This window comes from Eschrichtius robustus, chromosome 6, assembly GCF_028021215.1.
Source record: "Eschrichtius robustus isolate mEscRob2 chromosome 6, mEscRob2.pri, whole genome shotgun sequence".
Taxonomy (NCBI): Eukaryota; Metazoa; Chordata; class Mammalia; order Artiodactyla; family Eschrichtiidae; genus Eschrichtius; species Eschrichtius robustus.
In genome coordinates this window covers 13,105,384-13,131,027 of record NC_090829.1, presented here as the reverse complement: position 1 = coordinate 13,131,027, position 25,644 = coordinate 13,105,384, and the positions used below count along the sequence as shown (strand labels likewise).

Here is a 25,644-nt window from a genome sequence, read left to right as displayed (position 1 = left end):
AATAAAATACTTAGGAACAAACCTACCTAAGGAGGCAAAAAACCTGTACTCTGAACATTATGAGATGCTGATGAAGGCAATTAAAGAAGACACAAACAGATGGAAAGATACACGATGTTCTTGGATTGGAAGAATCCATATTGTTAAAATGACCATACTATCCAAGGCAATCTATAGATTCAGTGCATTTCCTATCAAATTTCCAATGGCATTTTTCACAGAAGTAGAACAAGAAATTTTAAAATTTGTATGGAAACACAAAAGACCCCGAACAGCCAAAGCAATCATGAGAAGGATGAATGGAGCTGGAGGAATCAGGCTCCCTGACTACAAAGCTACAGTAAGCAAAACAGTATGGTACTGGCACAAAAACAGACATCTAGATCAATGGAACTAGATAGAAATCCCCAAAATAAAGCCATGCACATATGGTCAGTCTACATCAAAGGAGGCAAGAATATACAATGGAGAAAAGGCAGTCTTTTCAATAAGTAGTGCTGGTAAAACTGGACAGCTGTGTGTACAAGATTAGAACATTCTCTAGCACCAAATACAAAAATAAATTCAAACTGGATTAAAGACCTAAATATAAGACCAGATACTATAAAACTCCTAGAGGAAAACAGGCAGAACACTCTTTGACATAAATTGCAGCAATAACTTTTTTGATCCTAGAGTAATGGAAATAAAAATAAACAAATGGGATCTAATTAAACTTAAAAGCTTTTGCACAGAAAAGGAAACCATAAAATGGAAAGACAACCTGCAGGATGGGAGAAAATATTTGCAAAACGATGCTACCAACAAGAGATTAATTTTCAAATGTACAAACACAAATGTACAAACAGCTCATACAGCTCAATATCAAAAAAAACAAACAACCCAATCAATAAACGGGCAAAAGACATTGACTGTCTAAGTAGACATTTCTCTGAAGAAGACATACAGGTGGCCAAAAGGCATATGAAAAATAATGCCCAACATCGCTAATTAGTAGGGAAATGCAAATCAAAAAAAACTATAATGAGGTATCACCTCACACCAGTCAGAATGGCGATCATCAAAATGTCTACCAATACTAAATGCTGGAGAAGGTGTGGAGAAAAGGGAACCCTCCTACACTGTTGGTGGGAATGTGAATTGGTGCAGCTACTATGGAAAACAGTATGGAGATTTTTTTTAACTAAAAGCCGAGTTACCATATGGTCCAGCAATCCCACTCCTGGGTATATATCTAGAGGAAAAGATAATTTAAAAAGATACATGCACCCCAGTGTTCATCGCAGCCCTATTTACAGTAGCCAAGAGATAGAAACAACCTAAATGTCCATTGACAGAGGAATGGATAAAGAAGCCATGGTACGTTTATACAATGAAATATTACTCAGCCATTAAAAAAGAAAATAATGCCATTTGCAGCAACATGGATGGACCTAGAGATTATCATATTAAGTGAAGAAAGCCAGACAAAAGACAAATATTATACAATATCGCTTATATGTGGAATCTAAAAAATGATACAAATGAACTTATTTACAAAACAGAAATAGACTCACAAACATAGAAAACAAACTTATGGTTACCAAAGGGGAAAGGGGTGACGGAGGGATAAATTAAGACTTTGGGATTAGCAGATACAAAGTACTATATATAAAACAGATAACCAACAAGGATCTACTGTATAGCAAAGGGAACTATACTCAATATCTTGTGATAACCTATAATGGGAAAGAATATGAAAATATGTATATATGTATAATGGAATCACCTTGCTGTTTCTTGGGTATAATAGATCTATAAAAATTTGAAAGTTCTTGAGAATTCACCGTTTAGGCATTTATAACTAAATTTTCACAATTATCAAATTTGCACAGAAAGTTTTGTTGTTCGTTTTGTTGTTTATCTGCTTGGGTTTTATTTTCATTTACAAATTCTGAGACAATTTAATTGGTAAGAATTTGACTTTTTTTTCCCAAGTTAAAGTTCAACTCAAGATTAGTGGATTGGAAAAAAAAGTTAAACAAGTGTATTTTCTTCTGGGCAACTTACTGATAATCTCTTGGAACAATTTAATGAGAGAAATTAATATAGGTGTTTTTCTGTACTTAGCTATTCCTAGCAGCTATGTACTTACTTCAACCATATTATTCATTTCTTATTGCCAAAATGAGTATGCCTTATTTTAATGTTTGTGTAATTACGTGTAATTGTGTTTTTTACTTCTCTCTGAATGAAGGCTGTAGAATGAGTCAGAAGCTTTAAAGAACCTAATGTTTTCCAAAAATATAACCCAACATTTTAGATCATATCGATATCTGTACTATTCCTCAGTTAATGAATTTACAAATGTAATTAGAATATTTTTAGAATATAAAGAGCTAATACAGCTGTTTTCAAGACTTCTGGGTTTATTATTGTTTCTGCTAAATACTATTCTGTCCTTAGCTTCTCAAAGAGAACATTACTTGTTAAATATAAGCTAATTTCCTTAACAAAACTTGATATTTTGGGTTATGTGCTCTTAGAATTAAGACTAACAAAAGTACTAGGTAAATTTTATATTTTTTAACCCGAGCTCAAGAAATTTATGGTAGAATATAGAATAATAAAAATACATGATATGAGTAGATAATAAAATCAGTAATTGAGAAGTAGATAGTAATACCTTTTAGGTATATAGTTTATGTCAGTTCTTTATATTTGAAAAATCAATTTGGGTATAATTGATATTTATGTAGTAATTGTAGAATATAATTTATTCTGTTGGGCAGTTCTGTTTATGGATAAAATATAATCAGTGTAATTTTATTCTCATGAGGTAGCTGATTAACTTGAGGAAGGTTATATTTCTGTCATTGGATTAGTTAAGTTTATTGGAATAAAAATACATATATAAAGTAAAAGGAACTCAGTGTATAATAGCTGTGTTATTCACATTAGAAAATGAAGGAACAAAAAACAAAGAAAAAGGAAATGTAGGAAGAGCTATTCTTTGATTATGAATGAGACTATAAGCAAATAAGTAAATAAAGTAATAAGTAAACCAGACTATCTTTAAATAACTTAATTGGTATCACTTATTAATAAGATCTTTGCTTCCTCCCCCCAGATCAAAGATTCTAAATTGCCTGCATATAAGGATTTCTGTAAAAATCTACCATTCCCAACATATTTCCCTGATGGAGATGAAGAGGAGCTACCAGAAGATTTGTTTGATGAGGATGTGTGTCATCCTGGGGCGCCTTCTATTACGTTTGCCTGACCTCATTGGACATGACAGACTCCCACATGTCCTGTGAATTCTGATGAGCCAGAACAATAATATAACCAGGAATTATGTTTTCTTTTCTTAGTAACAACATACCACAGTGGTTATCTTTGTCAAGGGCATAAATTTATCCCTCATCCTCCAACTGAATTTCATTTAAAAAATTACCACATTAAGCAAATCAGTTAAGTAGATTGAATATGCCAAATTTAGATGGACCAGCAGTTTGCATATTAGTAAAATCTTTGTAATTTGTGGGCTTTGTTCTTTTTTTACTATGTATTTCTCAAGTTATCTTAAATGTTTATAAATTTAGCTTCTTTTACTAAAGATTTGTCTGTCTTTGTGAAAGAGTGGTTGTGGAACAGTGTCAAATCATATGGGGACTATGGTGTTACCTATTTAGGTAAAAGAAACCATTTCCTGAGTCCTAAAAAGAAAACAGAATTGAGATTTTTATCTAGATTATAGAAATGTTTATGTCATAGTTAAAGGCCTGACACAATAAGATCATAAATTATGGGTCTTATTTACACTTCTTTTGGGAGGTATAGTTATTTTTTAGTTAGATCACTCAACTATAAGACAGGTGTAATTATTTTTCCTTTTTTTTCAGCCGTGCCCTGCAGCATGCGGGATCTTAGTTCCCTGACCAGAGATCCAATCTGCCCCCCACAGTGGAAGCTCAGAGTCTTAACCACTGGACCACTGGGGAAGTCCTGTAATTATTTTTCCTTGATGCCTTCCAAAAGGGATTTGAAATGGCCTGGGTGTACATTCAACAAACTTTTTTTTTTTTTAATTAATTTATTTATTTTTGGCCGCATTGGGTCTCCGTTGTGGCACGCGGGCTTTCTCTGGTTGCAGCGAGCGGGGGCTACTCTTTGTTGTGGTGAGCGGGCTTCTCATTGCTGTGGCTTCTCTTGTTGAGGAGAACGGGCTCTAGGTGAGCAGGCTTCAGTAGTTTGGCATGCGGGCTCTAGAGTGCAGGCTTAGTAATTGCGGTACATGGGCTTAGTTGCTCCGCGGCATGTGGGATCTTCCCGGACCAGGGCTCGAACCCGTGTCTCCTGCGGTGGCAGGCAGATTCTTACCCACTGCGCCACCAGGGAAGTCCCTCAACAAACTTATTAATCACTTATTACTCATGTTAATTAAATGAGTTAAATGTTAATAGCTCCTGGGTTTCTCTTCATTGTATGGAATGAAAATGTTTACTAATGGCTACTTATAACAGATAATTAAGCTTAAAAATGTTAAGTATGAGCAGGCCTCATTTAACTACTGGATTTCCTCTGGACCAGATTCCTGAGGATCCACAGAGTCTAACTTTTTAAACTCCAGGTATCTTCTGAGACTTGATTCACATGGCCACCCAAGAGACTTAATAACCACAGTGTTAGACCTTTTAATAACAAATCCATTAGTTATCAGGGAATCACACGAAAATCTAACAGTATTTTCCTTCCCACATTGCATTTCTCATTCTTAATTTTAAATCCAACTGTAGCCACATCTCTTTTAAAGTTTTCATTTATACTTCATCTCTTTTCATTAAAGACTTGTGACTTTAATGGTTCTGGTGACTGAATACAGCATCAATATGCAAACATATAATAGCAATATTTAATTGGGAAATTCTGTGGGAGGAAAGTGGATACCATCCACAACAGCAATTTTTTAAAAGGTTACTGAGGAAAAAAAGCCTGACATATATTCTAGAAGGTCTTATTGGAGAAGATAAGATGTTATTGAAGGACATAAAAGATAACCAAGATAGTCCTTTCCATTTTTTAAGTTATGAATGAAAAGACTTAATATTGTAAAGAATTCAACTCAATCATATTTTTAAAATCTCAACAGGACTTACCATAGAACTGTTGAAACTGATTCTAAAATTGATATGAATGTGTAAATTCAAGAATAACCAAAACTTAAAATGGTACCCATTGGTTAGGTTTGCCCCATACTATGATTAGGGACTATTTATGCATATTTAACTTTGAAATTCTGAATACTGTATGCATCAATTCTATTCCTTTAATTAGCTGCATTTGACCAAAAGATTTTAGTGAACTTATAGATATGTCAAGGTTGCTGATAAAGTTATGGGAAGCAGCTGTTACCTTGCAAAACAAATGAACAATTATTGCTGGGAGAACATAAACTCTTGTTTCTGAATAAGGTATTTGCAGAGGTTTGTATCAGGAGTCCCCAACCTCTTCTGAATGAAAAACTGTGTTTAATTTCCCAGAAGCCATTGATGGGGGAAATCATTACTCAGGAAGGATGCTTTACACAGTGCAGGAAAGGAATCATATCATCTGAAAGTAGCCAGATGACAGGAGAGCCAGGACATATGGCGTTTTGAAGAAGGCAGGGAGTCCTCTCCACTAGAGAGCCTGCCCCAGACCCATCACCATCTTCCTCTAGAGTTTGTGTTACCAAGTCCAAGCTCGTGCTGCTCACCCCACAACAGGCCAGTAAATCAAGAGACAAGCTGTTGGGACAAGGAAAGCCAGCAGACCAAGAAGATGGTGGACTCATATCCCAAAGAACCATCTTGTCTGAGTTAGAATTCAAGTTTCTTATATAATAAAAGCAAAGGGAGTAAAGTCAAACATTTCCTGGTTCCAGCCAGCCTCCGGAGGGGATGTGTTAATTCACAGGTGGGCCTGGTCCAGATGTTTCCTGTGAGCTAAACAAAGGTATTTTAGCTTAATGCTCATTACCTGGGAGGCAGGGTTCCCAGAGATGGGAATTGCATATACTTTAAGCTTGTAGGCAACATCCCTTTAGTGATTAACTTGTAATAGAATACAAAGGTTCTTCCCTATTACAATTCCCCACTGCCAATGTCCACTCCACAGTCTTGAGGGGAAAGGGACAAAGACTGCTCTGGCTACTCCCTGCTAAACAGGGGCAATGAATATTCTTTAGAATCTTTAGGAGTAAAATCCTCTTTCCTTTTTTATCTACAACCATTTGAACCTGATGAAACTCCTTAGCGCTTTGTTGTCTAATTTGTAATTGAACTTGGGTTTGGGGTTCGGTTCCAGTTCCCAATACATGTACTAAGTTCCTGTGCTGTTTATTTGGAAAAAATTAAATAGGTTGACCCCTCTCCAGCCATAATGAAATTACCATTTACTTCAGTTCAATAGGCAGACCTGTTGGAGTCAAACTCATGAACAGGGTTTAGTATAATGCCCAAAGTTTTAGCATAATTGGCAACTGCTAGCTCTTTCAGAGCATTTATAGATTCTCCTGCCTGGACAGACACCTAGAATGAACTACAATACAGTATTTCAAAGGGGCTTAATTTAAGCCTGCTTCTGAGAGCCACTAATCCATAGCAGGGCAACTGGCAAGGCCTTATCCCAAGTTAAATTAGTATTCATTTTCTCAGTTTTTCCTGTTGATTGTGGTCTCCAGGATTAATGTAGTTCCAATGCCTTAAACCAAATCAGGGGATAATTTCCTTTTAGGAGGGCTTTAACTGATTAAAAAGTACTGATTTTAATGAATTTATTTACAAAACAGAAGCACAGACTTAAAAAACCAAAGGGGAAAGGTTAGGGGGGGAGGGATAATTAGGAGTTTGGGATTATCATATACACACTACTATATATAAAATAGATAATCAACAAGGACCTACTGTATAGCACAGGGAACTCAGTATTCTATAATAACCTATATGGGAAAAGAATCTGAAAAAGAATATATGTAACTGAATCACTTTGCTGTACACCTGAAACTAACACAACATTGTAAATCAACTATACTCCAATACAAAATAAAATACTTTTTAAAGTACTGATTTTAAAAACTGGTAATTTTAAACTGTCACACACAAAACCAGTGGTGCACAAAACAGTGTCCTTTCCTTCTGAAGTTTATACAATTCATTGTTATCATTAATCAGTCTTTTTACAAAGAGTCCTGAGACCATTATTCCACCACTTATTAAGACTGGGGTGGCAGGTATTGGAGATTATATTCATTTAGCCTCTGAGTTTTCTGGACGGACTTGGTGACCTTGCCAGCTCCAGCTGCCTTCTTTTTCACCACTTTAATGACACAGCAACTGTCTGTCTCATGTCATGAACAGTAAAACAACCCAGAGGAGGATAGAGAAACTCTCAACAGATATGGGCTTGCTAGGAACCGTATCAACAGCAGCAGCAGCACCAGATCAAAAATTTGGTGCTAGGACTTCCCTGGTGACACAGTGGTTAAGAATCCACCTGCCAGTGCAGGGGACATGGGTTCAATCCCTGGTCTGGGAAGATCCCACTTGCCACAGAGCAACTAAGCCTGTGGACCACAACTCTTGAGCCCATACGCTGCAACTACTGAAGCCTGCATGCCTAGAGCCCGTGCTCTGCAACAAGAGAAGCCACCACAATGAGAAGCCTGTGCACTGCAATGAAGAGTAGCCCCCACTCGCCGCAACTAGAGAAAGCCTGCACGCAGCAACAAAGCCCCAATGCAGCCAAAATTTAAAAAATAACAATAAATATAAAATAAAAACGAACTTGGGCCCATCTTCCAGCTTTTTCCCACAATAATGATCAGTCTCCAGCTCAGCAAACTTGCAAGCAGTGTGAGCTGTGTGACAATCCAGCACGGGTTCATATCTAGCACTGATTTGGCCTGGGTGGTTCAAGATAATCACTTGAGGTATGAAGCCAGCTGCTTCCATCGGTGGGTCATTTTTTCTGTCACCAGCCACATGGCCACAACGAACATCTTTGACAGACATGTTCTTGACATTGAAGCCCACATTGTCCCCAGAAAGGGCTTCACAAAAGCTTCATGGTACATTTCAACAGACTTTACTTCAGTTGTAACATTGACTGGAACAAAGGTGACCACCACGATAGGTTTGAAACAGTCTCCACTCAACCCACAGGGACAGTACCAATACCACCAATTTTGTAGATATCCTGGAGGGGCAGACTCAAAGACTAGTCACTTGGATGAGTTGCTGGCAGGATGCAATCCAGAGCAGCATGGTTCCACTGGCATTGCCATCTTTTGGGTGAATTTCCATCCCTTGAACCAAGGCATGTTAGCACTTGGCTCCAGCATGTTGTCACCATTCCAGCCAGAAACTGACACCAATGCTCCTGCGTTGGGGTTGTAGCCAATTTTCTTAATGTAAGTGCTGACTTCCTTAACAATTTACTCATATCTCTTCTGGCTGTAGGGTGGCTCAGTGGAATCCATTTAACAGCAACATTTAGTTGTTTCACACCAAGAGTGTAAGCCAGAAGGGCATGCTCATGGGTCTGCCCATTCTTGGAGATACCTGCTTCAAATCCACCAGCATCAACAGCAACAATGAGAACATCACGGTCGGCCTGGGATGTGCCTGGAATCATGTTTTTGATCAAGTCTCTGTGTCCTGAGGCATCAGTAATAGTCACGTAGTACTTATGGTCTCGAATTCCCACAGGGAGATATCGATGGTGGTACCACACTCATGTTCAGCTTTCAGTTTGTCCAAGACCCAGGCAATCCTCTTCAGAGACTTCTTCTGTCCAGGTGGGATTGCTTCCACCCACCCTGAAAAAAAGTGTCCACAAACACTAGCAGGTATCTGAAATTTCCTGCAGCTCAAGGCATTTGTGTCCAGTCGTTGGTGGCACAGATTCCTTTGTGTTGGGCCCCCATCTGGGAAGGTCCAACAGCAGTCTTTGGGTTGCTTTTAGAACGAATCATGCAATTCTGAGTGACTCGCTGGATGGTCTTCTATAGGTTAGGCCCCATTATATATTTTTGAATCCATTGTAAGGTGGCATCTCTCCTGTAATGGGTACTAATATGAATGTGCTGCAGCACAGGGTCCAAGATCACCTCAGGAATCAAAACAATTGTGCACTACATTTCCAGCCAGGCAAGGTGCAATCCAAGTGAAACCCCACTCCTCGACCCTCTCTTTGTCCTTTTCTGAATATACTGGATGGTATTTTGACAAGTCAGTCTGTGGGAGAAGTGATCCTCTTGCCTCAGAGGATATTGCTTTAGGTTAGGTGTCCCAGCGTCCCTTTTTAAGGGGATGTCTATTGGCCATGTGTTCTTGGCCTTCCCTGGGGTGCTGTTAGCACACACTCTGGTCTTACCTTTCATAGCCCTGGGGTTGGGGGTGGGGGGGGTGGGAGGGGGAGGAGAGCTCTGTCTCCTGGGGTTTTCATGAGCACCATCTGTAGGCTTAAAGAGTGTTCACGTGGGACTCTGATGTCAAGCTGTTCTGAAGAAAAACTTAAGGGTGAAAGCTCATTGTTCCTCCCCCAGTAGGGGCTTACCTCTCTTCCAGTTACTCCCCTTTCGGGAATCCAGTGCCAAAAAAGTGGCATTTTGTTTTACATCTTCATTCTTCTGTTGCTGTTCCCTGTTGAACACTTTAAAAACAACATCTACCCATTGAGAAGGGTTCATTCCAAATGCACCATCTAATCTTCACAACTTTCTCCCAATATCTGAGACACTTTGTCCAAAAAAGATCAAATTTATCATTCTAATATTTTCAGGGGTCTCAGGATCTGCATTAGTATAATGTCTGTAGGCTTGATAAATCTTTTCCAAAAATTCAGAGGGATTTGTGTTTTTGCTGAATTTCTTGAATTTTGTTTGAACTATTTTGCTTTGGTTCCCCTTTTCAAAGCCCTGCCCAGATGCACTAATAAGTAGTATCATAATAAGGGCATTCCTCCCTCATCAGTGTCCCATTTTAGTTCAGCTGTGGGTGATGCCAAGTGGGCTCCAGTTGTAGAGGACCCTCCTTGTGAAGGAAGGTTGCAATCTTTCCAGTTCAAGAAGTCTGAGAAACGCAGCTGACTGATCATTTGCATTTAGTCCCCATATGAGGTAAAGGTGTAAGGGAAATTGCCCTGCCCTGGGAGGGGCCCAAACTGGGTGCCCTGTCAGGTCTCAGATGGCGGTACTAGACCAAATCCCTGTGCCCCAGGAACTAACACAGGATTTTCTAATTGATCACTATAAGGAGGGGCAGTTCTGAGCCCCAGTGTCAGGAATTGGGGTTGGATAGGAACGGAAAGTGGTGAAAGGGGTGGATATATTGGCATAACAGCTGGAGGAGTTAAGGTTTTTTATCTTCCCCCCAGAATTAGACTTTTTAAATTGAAGTATAATAGATTTTTTAAAAATTGTATTTATTTCTTTATTTGGCTGCTTTGGATCTTCATTGCTGCGCACAGGCTTTTCTCTTGTTGTGGAGAGCAGGGGCAACTCTTCATTGTGGTGTGTGGGCTTCTCATTGCAGTGGCTTCTCTTGTTGCAGAGCACAGGGTCTAGTCGCACAGGCTTCAGTAGTTGTGGCTCGCGGGCTCTAGAGTGCAGGCTCAGTAGTTGTGGCGCACGGGCTTAGTTGCTCTGTGGCATGTGGGATCGTCCCAGACCAGGGCTTGAACCCGTGTCCCCTGCATTGGCAGGCGGATTCTTAACCACTGCACCACCAGGGAAGTCTGAAATATAGTTGATTTACAGTGTTTTGTTACTTTCAGGTGTACAGCAAAGTGATTCAGTTATACTGTATATACATATATATATTCTTTTTCAGATTCTTTTCTCTTATAGGTTATTAGAAAATATTGAGTATACTTCCCTGTGCTATACAGTAGGACCTTGTTGTTTATCTGTTTTGTATATAGTAATGTGTATATGTTAATCCCAAACTCCTAATGTATCCCTCCCCCTCCTTTCCCTTTTGGTGACCATAAGTTTGTTTTCTATGTCTGTGGGTCTATTTCTGTTTTGAATATAAGTTCATTTGTATCATTTCTTCTTGGATTCCACATGTAAGTGATATCATATGATATTTGTCTTTCCCTGACTTACTTCACTTAGTATGATAATCTCTAGGTCCATCCATGGTGCTGCAAATGGTGCTGCAATCCCACTCCTCAGCATATATCTGGACAAAACTCTAATTCAAAACGATACATGCACCCCAATGTTCACTGCAGCACTATTTACAACAGCCAAGACATGGAAGCAACCTAAGCGTCCATTGACAGGTGAATGGATAAAGATGTGGTATACACACACACACACACACACACACACACACACACACAGAGTAGAATATTACTCAGCCATAAAAAAGAATGGAGGAGTTAAGATTTGAAGCAACATATTCTCACTCTCATTCTCTTCCTTTTCTTATTTTCATTGATGTAATAGCGCAAATGCTTGCTCATAAAGGATTTCATCATTCTTCCCTGCTTCTTCACAGAATAGCCATAAATAGTAATTGATGATCTCTAACCTTTAAAGGATGACTTTTTGCCTTGGCATCAACCAAACAGGGAGAATTCTGGGCTGAGGGTTTTGGTGATTTTAGGAACCAAGTGGAATCTTTCTCTTCTCCCTAGGAATGTCCCACAGACACGTCTTTCCCCCCCGCCCCATTCCTTTTCTCCATTTGACATCAGTAGAAGTTTTAAATATCACAAAATTGATTTGACTGTAAATGAAGAAACAATACCAAACAAAATGAAGTGAAAAACTCAGAGGACAAACAGTAAATCCTAAATAAACCCTCAAGTTTGGTCTTGGAGTTTTACATATACAATGACACAGGAGACCATAAATGATGTAATTAACACAACAAGGGTAGCAGTGCATGGTGCACAGGGTCCCAAGATAACCCTGCCTAAACCCCCTGTGGAGATCCAGACAGGTACAGTGGCCACACATTTTTACAGTAAAATATCATCTTCTCACTCATGGGTTCATGGCTGTAATCAGATCACTTATCCAAAACCTACCTCAGAGGACTTACTATAAGGGATATTTAAAACATTTCCCATTTTTAAAGACAGAAATTCTAGACAAAACACAAATGGCACATATAAATTCTAGCATCCAAAGAAGCAAACAAACCAGTTCACAAATCGAGTAAAAGTCCAACAACTCTTTCCTCTCTCTAACAGGGTACCCTAAACAAAGGTATTTTAGCTTAATGCTCATTACCTGGGAGGCAGGGTTCCCAAAGATGAGCCATTATGTATAATTGAAGCTTATAGGCAACATCCCTTTAGTGATTAACTTGTAATACAATACAAAAGTTCTTTCCCATTACATCTGCAGATGGACTGTGTGTCTGCATTTGAGTTTGAAGGAGAAATTTTCCGATCACCTTTTAGGATCACAAGTGTGAGCCCTGTCACTTAGAGCCAGACAGGGAGCAGAGGATCCACTTCACCCCCACTCCCCACCACCAGCACCTTGTACAGCTCCCTATTTTTGAAGAGGATCAGGACCCCGTTCCCGCAAACTTTTTCAGTGGCCCAGAAGAAGTGACCTGAGTTCTACTGAGCCAGGTGGGAAAGGAGGATGCCTTCTCTACGCTTACAGGGTACAAAAGCCAAAGTCTGCCTGGTCCAACAGACACTAAGCAAAACACCTGTGATTTGCTAAGAATCTTAGGTCACTTTCTGGCTCCAGCTCTTGTCATCAAATATTCAACTCGAGGAAAATGGAACTCTGCCTACTATGGATAAGCAGTACGTGGTCTGGACATGGGTCGCTCGCCTTTCTGTTTGGAGCCCATGCAATACTAGTGGCTTACTCTTGAGCTGTGTTGGCAGATGGAAAGGCATGGAGTTCAAATGGGCTTAAACTTGATCCACTGTTTTAGATTTTGTCTTGAAATGAGGAAATTTTTGTAACCATACTTCATTCAGTTTAGACATTTCTTCCAGTCTTAGTTGGTATTAGCTATTAGTTATAAAATAGGTAAATACTGGGCCTCATATAAATTCTGTAGGCCTCAGTAAGGCCAACTGGTCAAGACATACCTGCTTTAGCACTATTCACAATAGCCAAGATATGGAAACAACCTAAATATCCATCAACAGATGAATGGATAAAGAAGATGTTTTATACACACACACACACACACACACACACACACACACACAATGGAATATTACTCAGCCATAAAAAAGAATGAAATAATGCCATTTGCAGCAACATGGATGGACCTAGAGATTATCATACTAAGTGAAGTAAGTCAGGCAGAAAAACAAATATCACATGATATCACTTATATGTGGAATCTAAAATAGAACACAAATGAACTTATCTACGAAACAGAAACAGACTCACAGACATAGAGAACAGACTGTGGTTGCCAAGGGGGAGGAGCGGCACGGGAAGGCTGGATTGGGAGTTTGGGATTAGCAGATGCAAACTAGTATATACAGAATGGTTAAAAAACAAGGTCCTACAGTATAGCACAAGGAACTACATTCATTATCCTGTGATAAACCATAATGGAAAAGAGTATATATATCTGATTCACGTTTCTGTACAGCAGAAACTAACACAACATTGTAAATCAACTATACAATAAAATACACTTTAAAAAAAAATGCCCATTAGTGCCCGCATTGGCTGAAGGTCACTGCTTTGGAAGTTCCCCCTGCTCTTGCAGGAAGTATGGCAGGAGAATGGGCTGGTGGTGCTTATCTTGCTTCAATAAACTGTCCCATAATGGGCACACATGAGAAGGGAATGGAATGAGCATATTGAAGATTTTGTTTTTCCTTCTATTCATTTGACCTTATTCTTTCCTCTGGTCTGGCTTCCCCTCTGCGTCCTGCTGACCAGCATAGTGCTCGGCAGGTGACAGGCAGAACCTCCAGAAGGCTTATTTGGTAAGTGAATGAAATGAACATACTGAACATACTGGAGCATCTTCTTTTTTTTTTTTTTTTTTCTGTCTTTCAATTTCCTTGGTTATTCTATTTGCCTTTCTCTTGGTTGACTCCAAGCACCATAGTGACATTCTTGTAAAGGTCTGAAACCATTTGAGAGGCCCACAGGGCAAATCACACATTTACATACCCTACACTTCTAGATGTTAATGGTCAGATTAAAACTTGAATAAGTGGAGGGCAGACTTGTTCCTGGTGAAAAGACTATATTTCATAAAATTTCCTGTTATTTCTAAATTGTACCTAAAGGTCCAGGGCCGTTCCATCATAATCCCACCAGAGTTGAGGGAAGGGAGTGAACAGAAAAGGCATGAGGGTATAATTCTGTAAAAATGGTTCTCAAATTCATCCAGAATAATAAACGAGAAGAAATCTCAAAAGAAATTCTAAAGATAATAAGTAAATGGGGAAAGATTTATCTTTCCAAATTCTAAACCATAAATACTGCTTTAAGAATGAACAAAGCCCATGTGGTACTGGCACACGAATAAGTAGATCTAAAAAAACAATAGAACAAGTACAGAAAGATGCTTTTATAAGTAGTCAGTTTTTAAATTTTAAGATATTTGAAACACAGGAATCCATAACTCCATACAATAATACATATAAATAAGTGGGAGAGAAGGGAGGACTATGGCTTTCAATGGAATGTTGACTGCCCAGCTGACAAATGTGGAAGGGGTACTAGAGTTGGAAAATCATTGTTCTGCAGCCATCATGGTACAGACAAGAATCATCAGTGGATACTAAGTCAAGGGGGAGGGAGGGACAGATTCTGATGGTAAGCAGGATATTTGCATGGTATTAAAGTGTCTCCCCACACATGGAAGCAACCTAAATGTCCATCAACAGATGAATGGATAAAGATGTGGTATACACACACACACACACACACACACACACACACACACACACACTGGAATATTAGCCATAAAAAGAATGAAATAATGCCATTTGCAGCAACATGGAATGGACCTGGAGATTATCATACTAAGCGAAGTGAGTCAGACAGAGGAAGACAAACATCATATATCACTTATATGTGGAATCTAAAGTATGACACAAATGAACTTACCTATGAAACAGAAACAGACTCATAGACATAGAGAACAGACTTGTGGTTGCTGGGAGGGCAGGGAGATGAATTGGGAGTTAGGGGTTAGTAGAAGCAAACTATTATATATAGAATGGATAACAACAAGGTCCTACTGTATAGCACAGGGAACTATATTCCATATCCTGTGACAAATCATAATGGAAAAAAAATAAAGTGTCTTCCCATGGATTGCTTACTAGTTGAAAGGGGAAAACACTAACTATACAGTAATTACCAGGTGATCAAAATTAATAGCACCAATATGGGACAGATGAATATTGTGAAACCAGATATAATACTTTGAGACAAAATGTCACTTCTATCATATCCCAGCTGGAATGTATAATCTGAATTTAGTCATTAAGGAATGTCAGGCAATTCCCCCCAAAGAAAAAGGGAATGAATGCTTTCAAAAAATGTCAAATGCATAAAATCAAAAAAAAAAAAAAAAAGACTGGGTATAGATACCAGATTAAAAGAGATTAAAGAGACATGACAACCAAATGTAATACCTGATCCTAAACTAGATCCTGTATTGGAGGTGGGGAGGGATGCTAGGAAGGACATTATTGGTAAAATTGGAACATGGACTTTATATATTTTTTTTATTGAAGTATTGTTGATTTACAATGTTGGTAGTTTCAGGTGTACAACAAAGTGATTCAATTATACATATCTATATATATGTATATTCTTTTCCAGATTATTTTCCCCTATAGGTTATTACAAAATATTGAGTATAGTTCCCTATGCTATACAGTAGGTCCTTGTTGGTCATCTATTTTATATACAGTAGTATGTATATGTTAATCCCAAACTCCTAATTTATCCCTCCCCTGGAACATGAACTTTAAAGTATTGTGTCAATGTTAAATTTACTTGAATTGACAACCCTACTGTGGTTATGTAAGAGAAATTCTTACTTCTAGAAAAGGCACACTGAAGTATCCAGAGGAAAAGAGTCACAGGGAGTGCAACTTACTCTCAAAAGTTCAGGAAAAGACTCAGGAGAAAACATTTATATAAAATAGGTAGATAGATAATAAAGCAAATGGGTGCAAAATGTAAGCAATAGGTGAATCTAAGTAAAATGTACATGGATGTTCTTTGTAGTATTATTGCAACTTCTCTGTAACTTTGAAATTATTTCCAAATAAAAAGTGGTTTTTTGTTGTTTTTGTTTTTGTTTTAAGAATACACACAGTTGGGACTTCCCTGGTGGCGCAGTGGTTAAGAATCTGCCTGCCAATGCAGGGGACATGGTTTCGATCCCTGGTCCAGGAAGATCCCACATGCCGCGGAGCAACTAAGCCTGTGCACCACAACTACTGAGCCTGCACTCTAGAGCCCATGAGCCACAACTACTGAGCCTGCATGCCACAATTACTGAAGCCCGTGTGCCTAGAGCCCATGCTCCACAACAAGAGAAGCCACCACAGTGAGAAACCTGTGCACTGCAATGAAGAGTAGCCCCCACTCGGCGTAACTAGAGAAAGCCCATGTGAAGCAACGAAGACCGAATGCAGCCAAAAATAAAAATAAAATAAATTTATAAAAATATATATATATGTCCACAATTTAAAAATACTAAAAAAAAAAAAAAAAGAAAGAAAAACGAATACACACAGTTATGGTCCCATTTATATAAAGTTCAAGAATAGGCAAAACTGGGACTTCCCTGGTGGTCTAGTGGTTAAGAATCTGCCTTCCAGTGCAGGGGATGTGAGTTTGATCCCTGGTCAGGAAATTAAGATCCCACATTCTGCGGGGCAGCTAAGCCCGTGCGCCGCAACTACTGAGCCTGCAAGCTCTAGAGACTGTGTGCCACAACTAGAGAGCCCATGTGCTGCAACTACTGAGCCTGTGCACTCTGGCATGGAACGAAAGATCCTGCATGCTGCAACAAAGATCCTGCGTGCCACAACCAAGACCTGACACAGCCAAATAAATAATTTAAAAAATAAAATAAAATAAAAAAGGATAGACAAAACTACTATAGAGGTACTGAGTGGGTGGGGCTCACAGGAGTCAGGTGTGTTGTTGGAGACATTTTATACCTGGATTTCAGTAATGGCTATGTGACTGTATGTGTTTATATGTAAACATTCATTGAGTTGTTTGCTTAAAATTTGTGTACATATACATACTATGCCTCAATTATAAATTTAATTAAAAATTTTTTTATTAATTGTGGTTGAGAGCAAGTCGTGTATGAAAGTGTAGGAATAGAAAATGAGGAAGGCAATGAAATTGCATTTGTAATGAAATGGCACCAAGAAAAACTACTTCAAAATTGGCCTCAGAACTTTCACAAATGAAACAAACTATTCTAAATCACCATAGGACTACACACAACAGAATGATACAATCGCTGTGCAAGAAATGCTAAGTCGGAGAAGGATTGGCAGAGAGGTTGATTAGGAAAGATCTCCAGGAAACCTGAGGTGAGGCTTGAAAGGAAATATAGGAGTTGGAGAGGAAGAGGATTACATAGCATACTTACTAATTTCCCTTCTTCAACCATTTATGTAAGCTTTTAGGTTGGTGAGGCTTTCATTTGAGACTGGCTTGGTCTTTTTTTTTTAATGCACAAGTATAGAACTGAAGAAAGTCATATCTGTTAGATAAAGAAATAAACGAGCATATATTATCTCTCTGAGGAGAAGTATTAAAAAAAAAAAGAAAACTATGATGATGGATTCTCGAGACATGGGGCTGCAAGAGAAGGTTGGCACTTAGCAAGTCTACATACTTACTTAAACCCACATTTATAGAGGAACTTCTCCCATGTCCTGGACAAAAGTGCTATTCTTGGGAGACCAAGATGTGTCCCTCAAAGCCCCAAAGAGCTTACACACTCATAGGAATACATAACAAAGAGTCATATTAAAAATGGCAAGTTGGGACCTCTCATCCGCAAAGTGAAATGAGATCACACTTTTTTGCACCCCCTCTGTTCCAAAACATAACAGTGATAGACAAGATCTGTAAATAGACATAGCCAGGCTCCACAACAAATAAACCAGAAAAGGAAAAATATGTAAAGCAGAGAACAAACTGAAGCACAAGCCTCTTAAGACATGGGTGAGAAAAAAAATTGTGGCAGTGGAGTTAAAGGCGCCAAAATGCTTGATTAAAGAGGGGAGACCAAAGCCAGAGGAAGGGCTATACCATCCCAATATCCTCACCAAATGAAGACAAGGGGAAAAAAAAAAAAACCTTTTGCCAATGTCATTTACTGGCCTAAGCATACATACACACACACACACGCACGCACACACACACACACGCACACACAATGGAATATTACTCAGCCATAAAAAAATTAAATTTTGCTATTTTCAGCAATGTGGTTGGACATAGAAAATATTATGCTTAGTGAAATAAGTCAGAGAAAGACATACTGTATGATATTTATATGGTCGAATCTAAAAAATAATACAAATGAATGTATATGCAAAACAGAAACAGACTTACAGTTATAGAAAACAAACTAGTGGTTACCAGAGGGGAGAGGGCAGTGGGGAGGGGCAATTTAGGGGTATGGGATTAAGAGATAAAAACTACTAGATATAAAATAGATAAGCTATTTTATTTATTTTTAATATATAAATAGATATAGCCATTATCTTATAATAACTTTTAATGGATTATAATCTGTAAAAATACTGAAACACTAGGCTATATACCTGAAATTATTATGACATTATAAATCAACTATATTTCTATTTTAAAAAAAAATATATATATTGCCCTTCCTGTTTATAACCCTGCAATGATTTCTGTTGTTTTTAGATTAAAATCCAAACTGAGCCAATCAATCAATTACTAAATGTTATTACCCAGAGATAAACCAAGTTCCTGCTGGCTCAGTAACTGGATTTGCAAAGTCTTCGTTATTACCAGAAATCAGGATCTTTTGAAATCCTTCTGGACTAAGGGTCCAGGAGCCAGGTAGAAGCAACTAAAAAACCATCAGATGAAGACAGATGAGCAATGAGGCAAAAAGAGAAAAAGTAAATACATTTTTATGGGTAAATAAACAAAATATCTCCCATTCAAAATCAAAATTCTTTTTTAAAATGTTATGTTTTTACCATAAAAAGAAATCAAACGCTAAGAAAGAGCCAAAACAACCAACAATCAGAATGAATTCTCTCCACGTGAAAGTTATAAACAGTTCAACAATGAACTTAAAATTAATGTCTTTAGGATGCTCAAAGAGATGACTAAAATTATAAATTTCATTCAACATGGTAGGAAATGACAAAATAAAAACAGGCCAAAAGGAAATAAGAATGGATTGCTATATCACGAAATGGTATGCTCCTAACAATTTAACTTCAAAATATATAAAGCATATAAAAATAAAATTTCAAGGGAAAAAATCACAGATCAATGATTAGAGTGGAAAATGTTAACATATCTTTATCAGGTATGTTAAAATAAACTGATAAAAGAAGCAGACCAAAATCAACAAGGACATGGAAGATGTGAGCAACACAATTAACAAGTTTAATCTAATGGGTATTTACAGAACCGTTACACCCTGGCAGCACAAAGGTCTCTCCGGACTCTTCTAGGCGTTAATTAATACTTTGCTGTTTCTGGAAGATTCATTCCAGCCTTATCCTAGATAAGGTGCCTATCATTTCTGCCATTATTGCATCAGTGACAATAATAATTGCTGAGATTTATTGCACCAGGCCAAGGGCTAACTATGCTGTTATCTAATTTAATCTTAAAAACAGTTCTCTAAGGTTGTACTTTCCAAAGTACTGGCTACATGTGACTCTTGAAAACTTGAAATGTGTCTAAATTAAGATATAATGTAAACATAAAATACGCACTAGAATTTTAAGACACAATACCAAAAAAAAAAAGAATAACACATTTCATTAATAATTTTTATAGGGTGGCCTTAACCCTGGTGGCCCAGTGGTTAAGAATCTGCCTGCCAATGCAAGGAACACAGGTTTGCGCCCTGGCCTGGGAAGATCTCACATGCCACAGAGCAACTAAGCCCACGCACCACAACTACTGAGCCTGAGCTCTAGAGCCCGCAAGCCACAACTACTGAGCCCATGTGCCACAACTACTGAAGCCTCCGCACCTAAAGCCCGTAGTCCACAACAAGAGAAGCCACGACAATGAGAAGCCCATGCACCGCAACAAAGAGTAGCCCCCGTTCACCACAGCTAGAGAAAGCCGTGCACAGCAATGAAGACCCAACACAGCCAAATTTTTTTAAATAAATAAATAAATAATTTTTATATCTATTACATGTTGGACACAGACAATCTCATACATGCCAACAGCCAACAAATCTACTCGGCGACCGTGACGGAGCAGTACAAAAACATGATCATTGAAATTGTGTCTGAGCACAAACAGAGCAAGAACACAGTCCAGACCATAAAAATGACCAAACGCCCCAACTCCCAGCTAATACAAGTGACTTCTTCACCAATTACAGCTTTTACTATGTTTTGTTTCTCTCACCTCTGAGGGATAAAAATTATTAAGGTTTAGCAGAATTGTTCCTGCTCACAGCACCCAGTCAGAGCAAAAGCACCTGTCTGAATTCTCTCCCAAATCACCTAACACAAGTTCAAATCCTGCGACAGCCCCCTCCTAACCACCCCTTTCTGAAAAGCCTCGAGGCTCCTTGTGGATGGCTATTTCCAGCATTGCTGGAGGTCATTAAATCCACTTTGTTCAACTACACTGTATTCCTGATGGTCTTTGGCTGGAGGGCATTGACAAACCCGTTTACCAGATAAGAAAATTGGGCCTAGAAAAGCTAAGTCACTGGCTTGAGGTCATACTGGATACTGGGCTACCATCAGTGATCTTCAACCTTGACCACACATCAGATTCTCTGGAGATGGGACCGAAATATCCATATGTATTAAAAGCTCCCCCCAGCAGTAGCCAGCCAGCTGAGGTTGAGAAACACTGGCCGGGTGATGTCTAGGGCGGCACATCTCAAACTTCAACATGCCTGTCAATCATCCAGGGATCTTGTTAAAAATACAGATTCTGATTCAGTGGGTCTGGGTGGAGCCTGAGATTCTGCATTTCTAACAAGATCCCAGGTGACACTGACACTGCTGGTCCATAGACCATATTTCGAATAACAGAATCTGGTGTCCCCTACACCTCCATAGCACTGACTTTCTAGAAATGTGTTTTATGTCTCTATTTATCAAAAAAAGTAACTTATTCATTTATTGAGCACCTACGATTCATTAAGCACCATGCTGGACCCTGGGGAATCCAGCAGGAAACCAGATAAAAAATGTCTCTGACCACCCAGAGCTGACTTTCTCAGGACTGAGGGGGACGTGTCTCATTGTCCGGTTGACCCAGGGTCAGCGATCGTGCTTCCCCTCTAGCTGGGGCCCTTGTGTTGGTTGGGGCCCTGGTAGCTTCCTTCCAGCATCAACATTTTATTATTTGATTTTCTCCTGAATAGTATGAATTTGGGAACCATACATTTATTCCAGAGATCTTTGTTTACTAAAACAACTATAACATGGGGAAGAGAAAACACAATATATTCAAGGTCATGAAAATAGAAACTGTGTTGTCATTTTTTAAAAATCACAGCAAATGTACTGGAATTTCACAGTAAATTATTTAGCATCCACGAAAGAATCCCCCCAAAGATTATCGCATGCTTAAAGTAGGTCAGATTCTGGGACTATGTGTCTTTAGACTGTACCTAACTGAAGCACAAATGTTTTCATTGCTCTTGCATTAAATGGTTTTGACATGAAATTTTAATTAGTCTTCAAAAGGCATTGTATGTCTGCTGCTGGGAGATGGGGAATTTGGTAACCCTGGCTTTTTTGTTTCTCCTGGATGTTATACCTACAGGACCAATTTATTGATAGCTGGAGTTTTCTTGCTCTTCATGCCTGGTCAGTTGTGTAGGGTGAAAAAGAGAAAAGCTGTCCTTGACACCTGGGAGCTGGTTTGGTGCTCTCTGCTGGGCTGTGGTCCTCTTGAGGAATATAACACTTGCACAGACCATCAACATCAGAGGAGGCCATCCTGTGATGTTGATGGATGGAGACAAAAAATGACCACCCTACAATCACGTATGAACACAGACAAATTGTGATCATCGTCCAAACCACAAAGTGACCACATGTCCCCTATCTTGGCTGAGTGACCGCTGCTGCTTTCTCAGCACCAGCCTTGGTCTATTCCTCCCTCCTTCTAGGTGAGATTACTCGGGTAATTACTTGGGTAATCACAGAATTCTCCTGGCACACAGTGGCCACTCCAGATATAATTGTGGAATGGATCTCCTAATTTCTGATTCCATACACCGTCTTCTTGGACCGCCATTTCCTATTCTTCTAGCTCACAAGACTTACCTCAGATGCATGGATCTCAAGGATGCAAAGCCAAGCTTTTCACCTCCCCCAGGCCTGGCCTCAGCCGCTGGATGAGGCCGAAGAGACTCACAGCATCAGCTGAGCTGCCTCACATTAGGCTCAGGAGCAGGGCCACTGCAGATGCTCACACATGCTCTCAGGCTGCGGGACAGACCGGGCAGGCGATTCCCCCGGGGGAGATTTGAGCCGGGCAACATATAAGGAAGGTAAGAGGGGTTTGAGATAGAACTGAGAGGTCCTGGGGCAGAAAACATGGAGGAAAGGGGATCAGAAGTGAGGGGTCATCTTCAGAAGCACGGGCTTCCAGTGGAAGAAAGTGGCATTTCACGTCTCTGGGGTAGAAAGAAACAAATTCCTGTTGGGAGCATGACCTCTTACTCCTCATCCCCCAAGTTCTGGACCATCCCATTCATAAGCCCTTTTACAATATTTTAGAAAGAGGTTCATTTAATTAAAAAGCACTACCAAGTAGCCTAGTGCTGCCGTTGCGTGCAGGGCAGAGAGCCCCGTAGCGGTCTGGTCTCTGGATATCCCACCGTTGTTGTCACACCCACAGCGCTAGATGGGCGTGGACTCGCCCCACCTCCTGACACACAAGCCCTCTGCCTCGTCCGGCTTTCCGCCCCTACTCCCAGCTCTCCTGTGACGTGGAACAGCTCTTAACTTATTTTGGGCCATCCTTCTCCTTTCGAGCTCCGCAATCACCTGCCTCTTTCCCAAAACACATCTCCAGTATTAATAAAGGAAACATTTCTGCTCAAGCCACAGTCTCAGAGCATCTAGTGTCAATGCCCCCACATGGCAGTAGGAAAGCACTCTTTCTTGGGGAGTGTGGTAGACTGAAAACGGCCCCCCAAAAGATACACATGTTCTAATCCCTGGAACCTGTGAAAGTTACCTTATGTGGCAAAACAGAACTCTGCAGAAGTGATTTTGAGATGGGGAGATTGTCCTGGATTATGGGAGTGAACCCTAAATGCAAGCTCATGCATCCTCCCTGGAGGGAGGCAAAGAGAAGACAGGCAAAGAGGAGAAGCAGAGTGACGACGGAGGATGCAGCCACACGGCCAGGAACACCGACAGCCACAGAAGCTTGGAAGAGACCAGGAATGGATTCTCTCCTGGAGCCTCCAGAGGAAGCCCAGCCTGCCAGTGCCTTGATTCAGACCTCTGCCCCCCCAGAACTGGAGAGACTACATTTATCTCTAGCCACTGAGATTGTGATCGTTTGTCACAGCCTCCCCAGGAAACTAGTATAAGGAGGTCCCACCTCTCCCTCTCCTGCCAGCAAGCTGGTGAGCAGCCTGCTGGGAGCACAGAGTGGGCACCAGACTCAGAAAGACAAAGAAATATGTGTGGAGCAGCAAGGGGATTCCAGCCAAGGTGTCTGCCCATGTTTCTGCTCTTGACCTGTCATTGGGCAATGAGGGTCACTACCCAAAAAGAGGCAGAAAGTTCATGACTCCAGATGAACCCAGAAGCCCTCAGCTACAAACCAGCATTTCTTGGGGGGGAAAAAACCCCATTTTTGGAATAGAAAAATTTACAGGGGAAGGCTTCAGGGAGGTGACCTTTCTTGAAATGTCATGGCCTGTGCAAACTTCCAGTGTTCAGTTTGGCAAAGAGAGGAGCCTGGGGCTGGCAGGAGAGGAAGGCCCAGGGTAAGCTGATACTACTGAAGGCTGTTGGTTTAGAAGGGGCTGGAAGCACCAGGGGCTGAAACCATTTGCAGAAAGCCCCTTCCTTTCCTGAGTTCACCTAACCCCAGTGTTGTCCAACAGGAGCTGAAGAACCAAAACGTTCAATGAATAAAAATGTTTCTAGCCTCTCAGACCTACCCCTTCCCCAGGCTAGTGTGAATGGCAAAAATAAAATCCCTTTTGGTGGGTGTGAGTTATGCTGTGCCCAAGGGGAGTCTGGGATCTATTAAACAAATACTTCTTTCTCTTAATATTTACGTTTCATAATTAAAATATATAAGCATTTTACAGAAAATTTGTAAAACAGAATAGAAGGGGAAAAAAATCATACACCCATCCCTCTAAATGCACCCACCCACTGTTGGGATTTCAGAGTATTTCCTTCTTCCACATCGTTTTTCTTTGGTTTTAAAAAACTATAATCAGAGGACTAGATTCTCAAATTCTGAGAGCTTGCACCTGACCACCCACTTTGAGACAGTTACCTATCACCTCTCCCTGTTTTTATGTTCCTCATAACCCTCATCATCGTTTGCAGTACTCACCTGCAGTCAAGGCCCAGACATTGGAGGGAAAAGGGATGAGGAGGAGGGGAATGAAAATTGGTAACAACCACCAAAGCAAAATTAAGCTCATTTGGATAAATAGTGTTCATTAGTGATGTTAAATCCAAGTGACAAAAGTGAAAACTCTGACTTTATAAAGTTGATTCTCATTATTCATGGATTTGTGAGTTCGCCTACATACTAAACTTCCTCTGTAAATGGAAAATCCGTACTTGTGGGCCTGGGGTCATTTGCAGACACAGAGGAGGGAAAACCTTGAGACCCTGCCACCATGTTCCAAGCCGAGGTCACACAAAGGGACACGGCCTCCTTGCTTCAGCTCTTCCTGTAAACAAGGGTCCTTTTTGAGTTTTATTTAGCGCTATGTTTATACATTTTTGCACTTTGTGTTGGTGATTTTGCTGTTTTCCGAGCCTAGTACAGAAGTGCTGTCTAGGGTCCTAAGTGCAGAAGGCTGTGATGAGTCTTACAGAGAAAATACACGTGTTAAATAAGCTTCATTCAGGCGTAAGTTCTAGTGCTATTGGCCATGAGTTCAATGCCAATGAATCAACCAAATATATTAAAAGGTGTCTTTAAACAGAAACACACATTAAACAAGGTATGTATCCATCGGTTGACAAAAACACCATGACCAGAAGACCAGGACCCTAACCCTGTATTTCCCCTGGGAGCAGTGGTTCCATGTTCACAAATCTAGTGTCCATGGCACCTTTATAGAATATCATGACTGCAAATAACAAGATTCGATTAGACACATTTTAAAAAATATTTTCCTTAAAAAACTAAAAATAGAGTTACCGTATGATCCTGCAAGCCCACTCCTGGGCATATATCAAGAGAAAACTCTAATTTGA

At 39.8% G+C, this 25,644-nt stretch overlaps 1 protein-coding gene and 1 pseudogene across 1 annotated transcript in view; one reads left to right on the top strand and one right to left on the bottom strand.

Moving 5' to 3' along the window:
- The window catches only part of MRPL3 (mitochondrial ribosomal protein L3), a 42,410-nt gene extending 38,812 nt beyond the window's left edge, over positions 1–3,598 (top strand). The window contains exon 10 of the mRNA XM_068545912.1: positions 3,110–3,598. Within this exon, the coding sequence (XP_068402013.1) occupies positions 3,110–3,262 (153 nt within the window). The 3' untranslated portion in view covers positions 3,263–3,598. The remainder of the gene's footprint in view (positions 1–3,109) is intronic.
- A 4,640-nt stretch (positions 3,599–8,238) lies between these two features.
- LOC137765813 (putative elongation factor 1-alpha-like 3) lies at positions 8,239–22,471 on the bottom strand (annotated as a pseudogene).
- Positions 22,472–25,644: the final 3,173 nt, after the last annotated feature.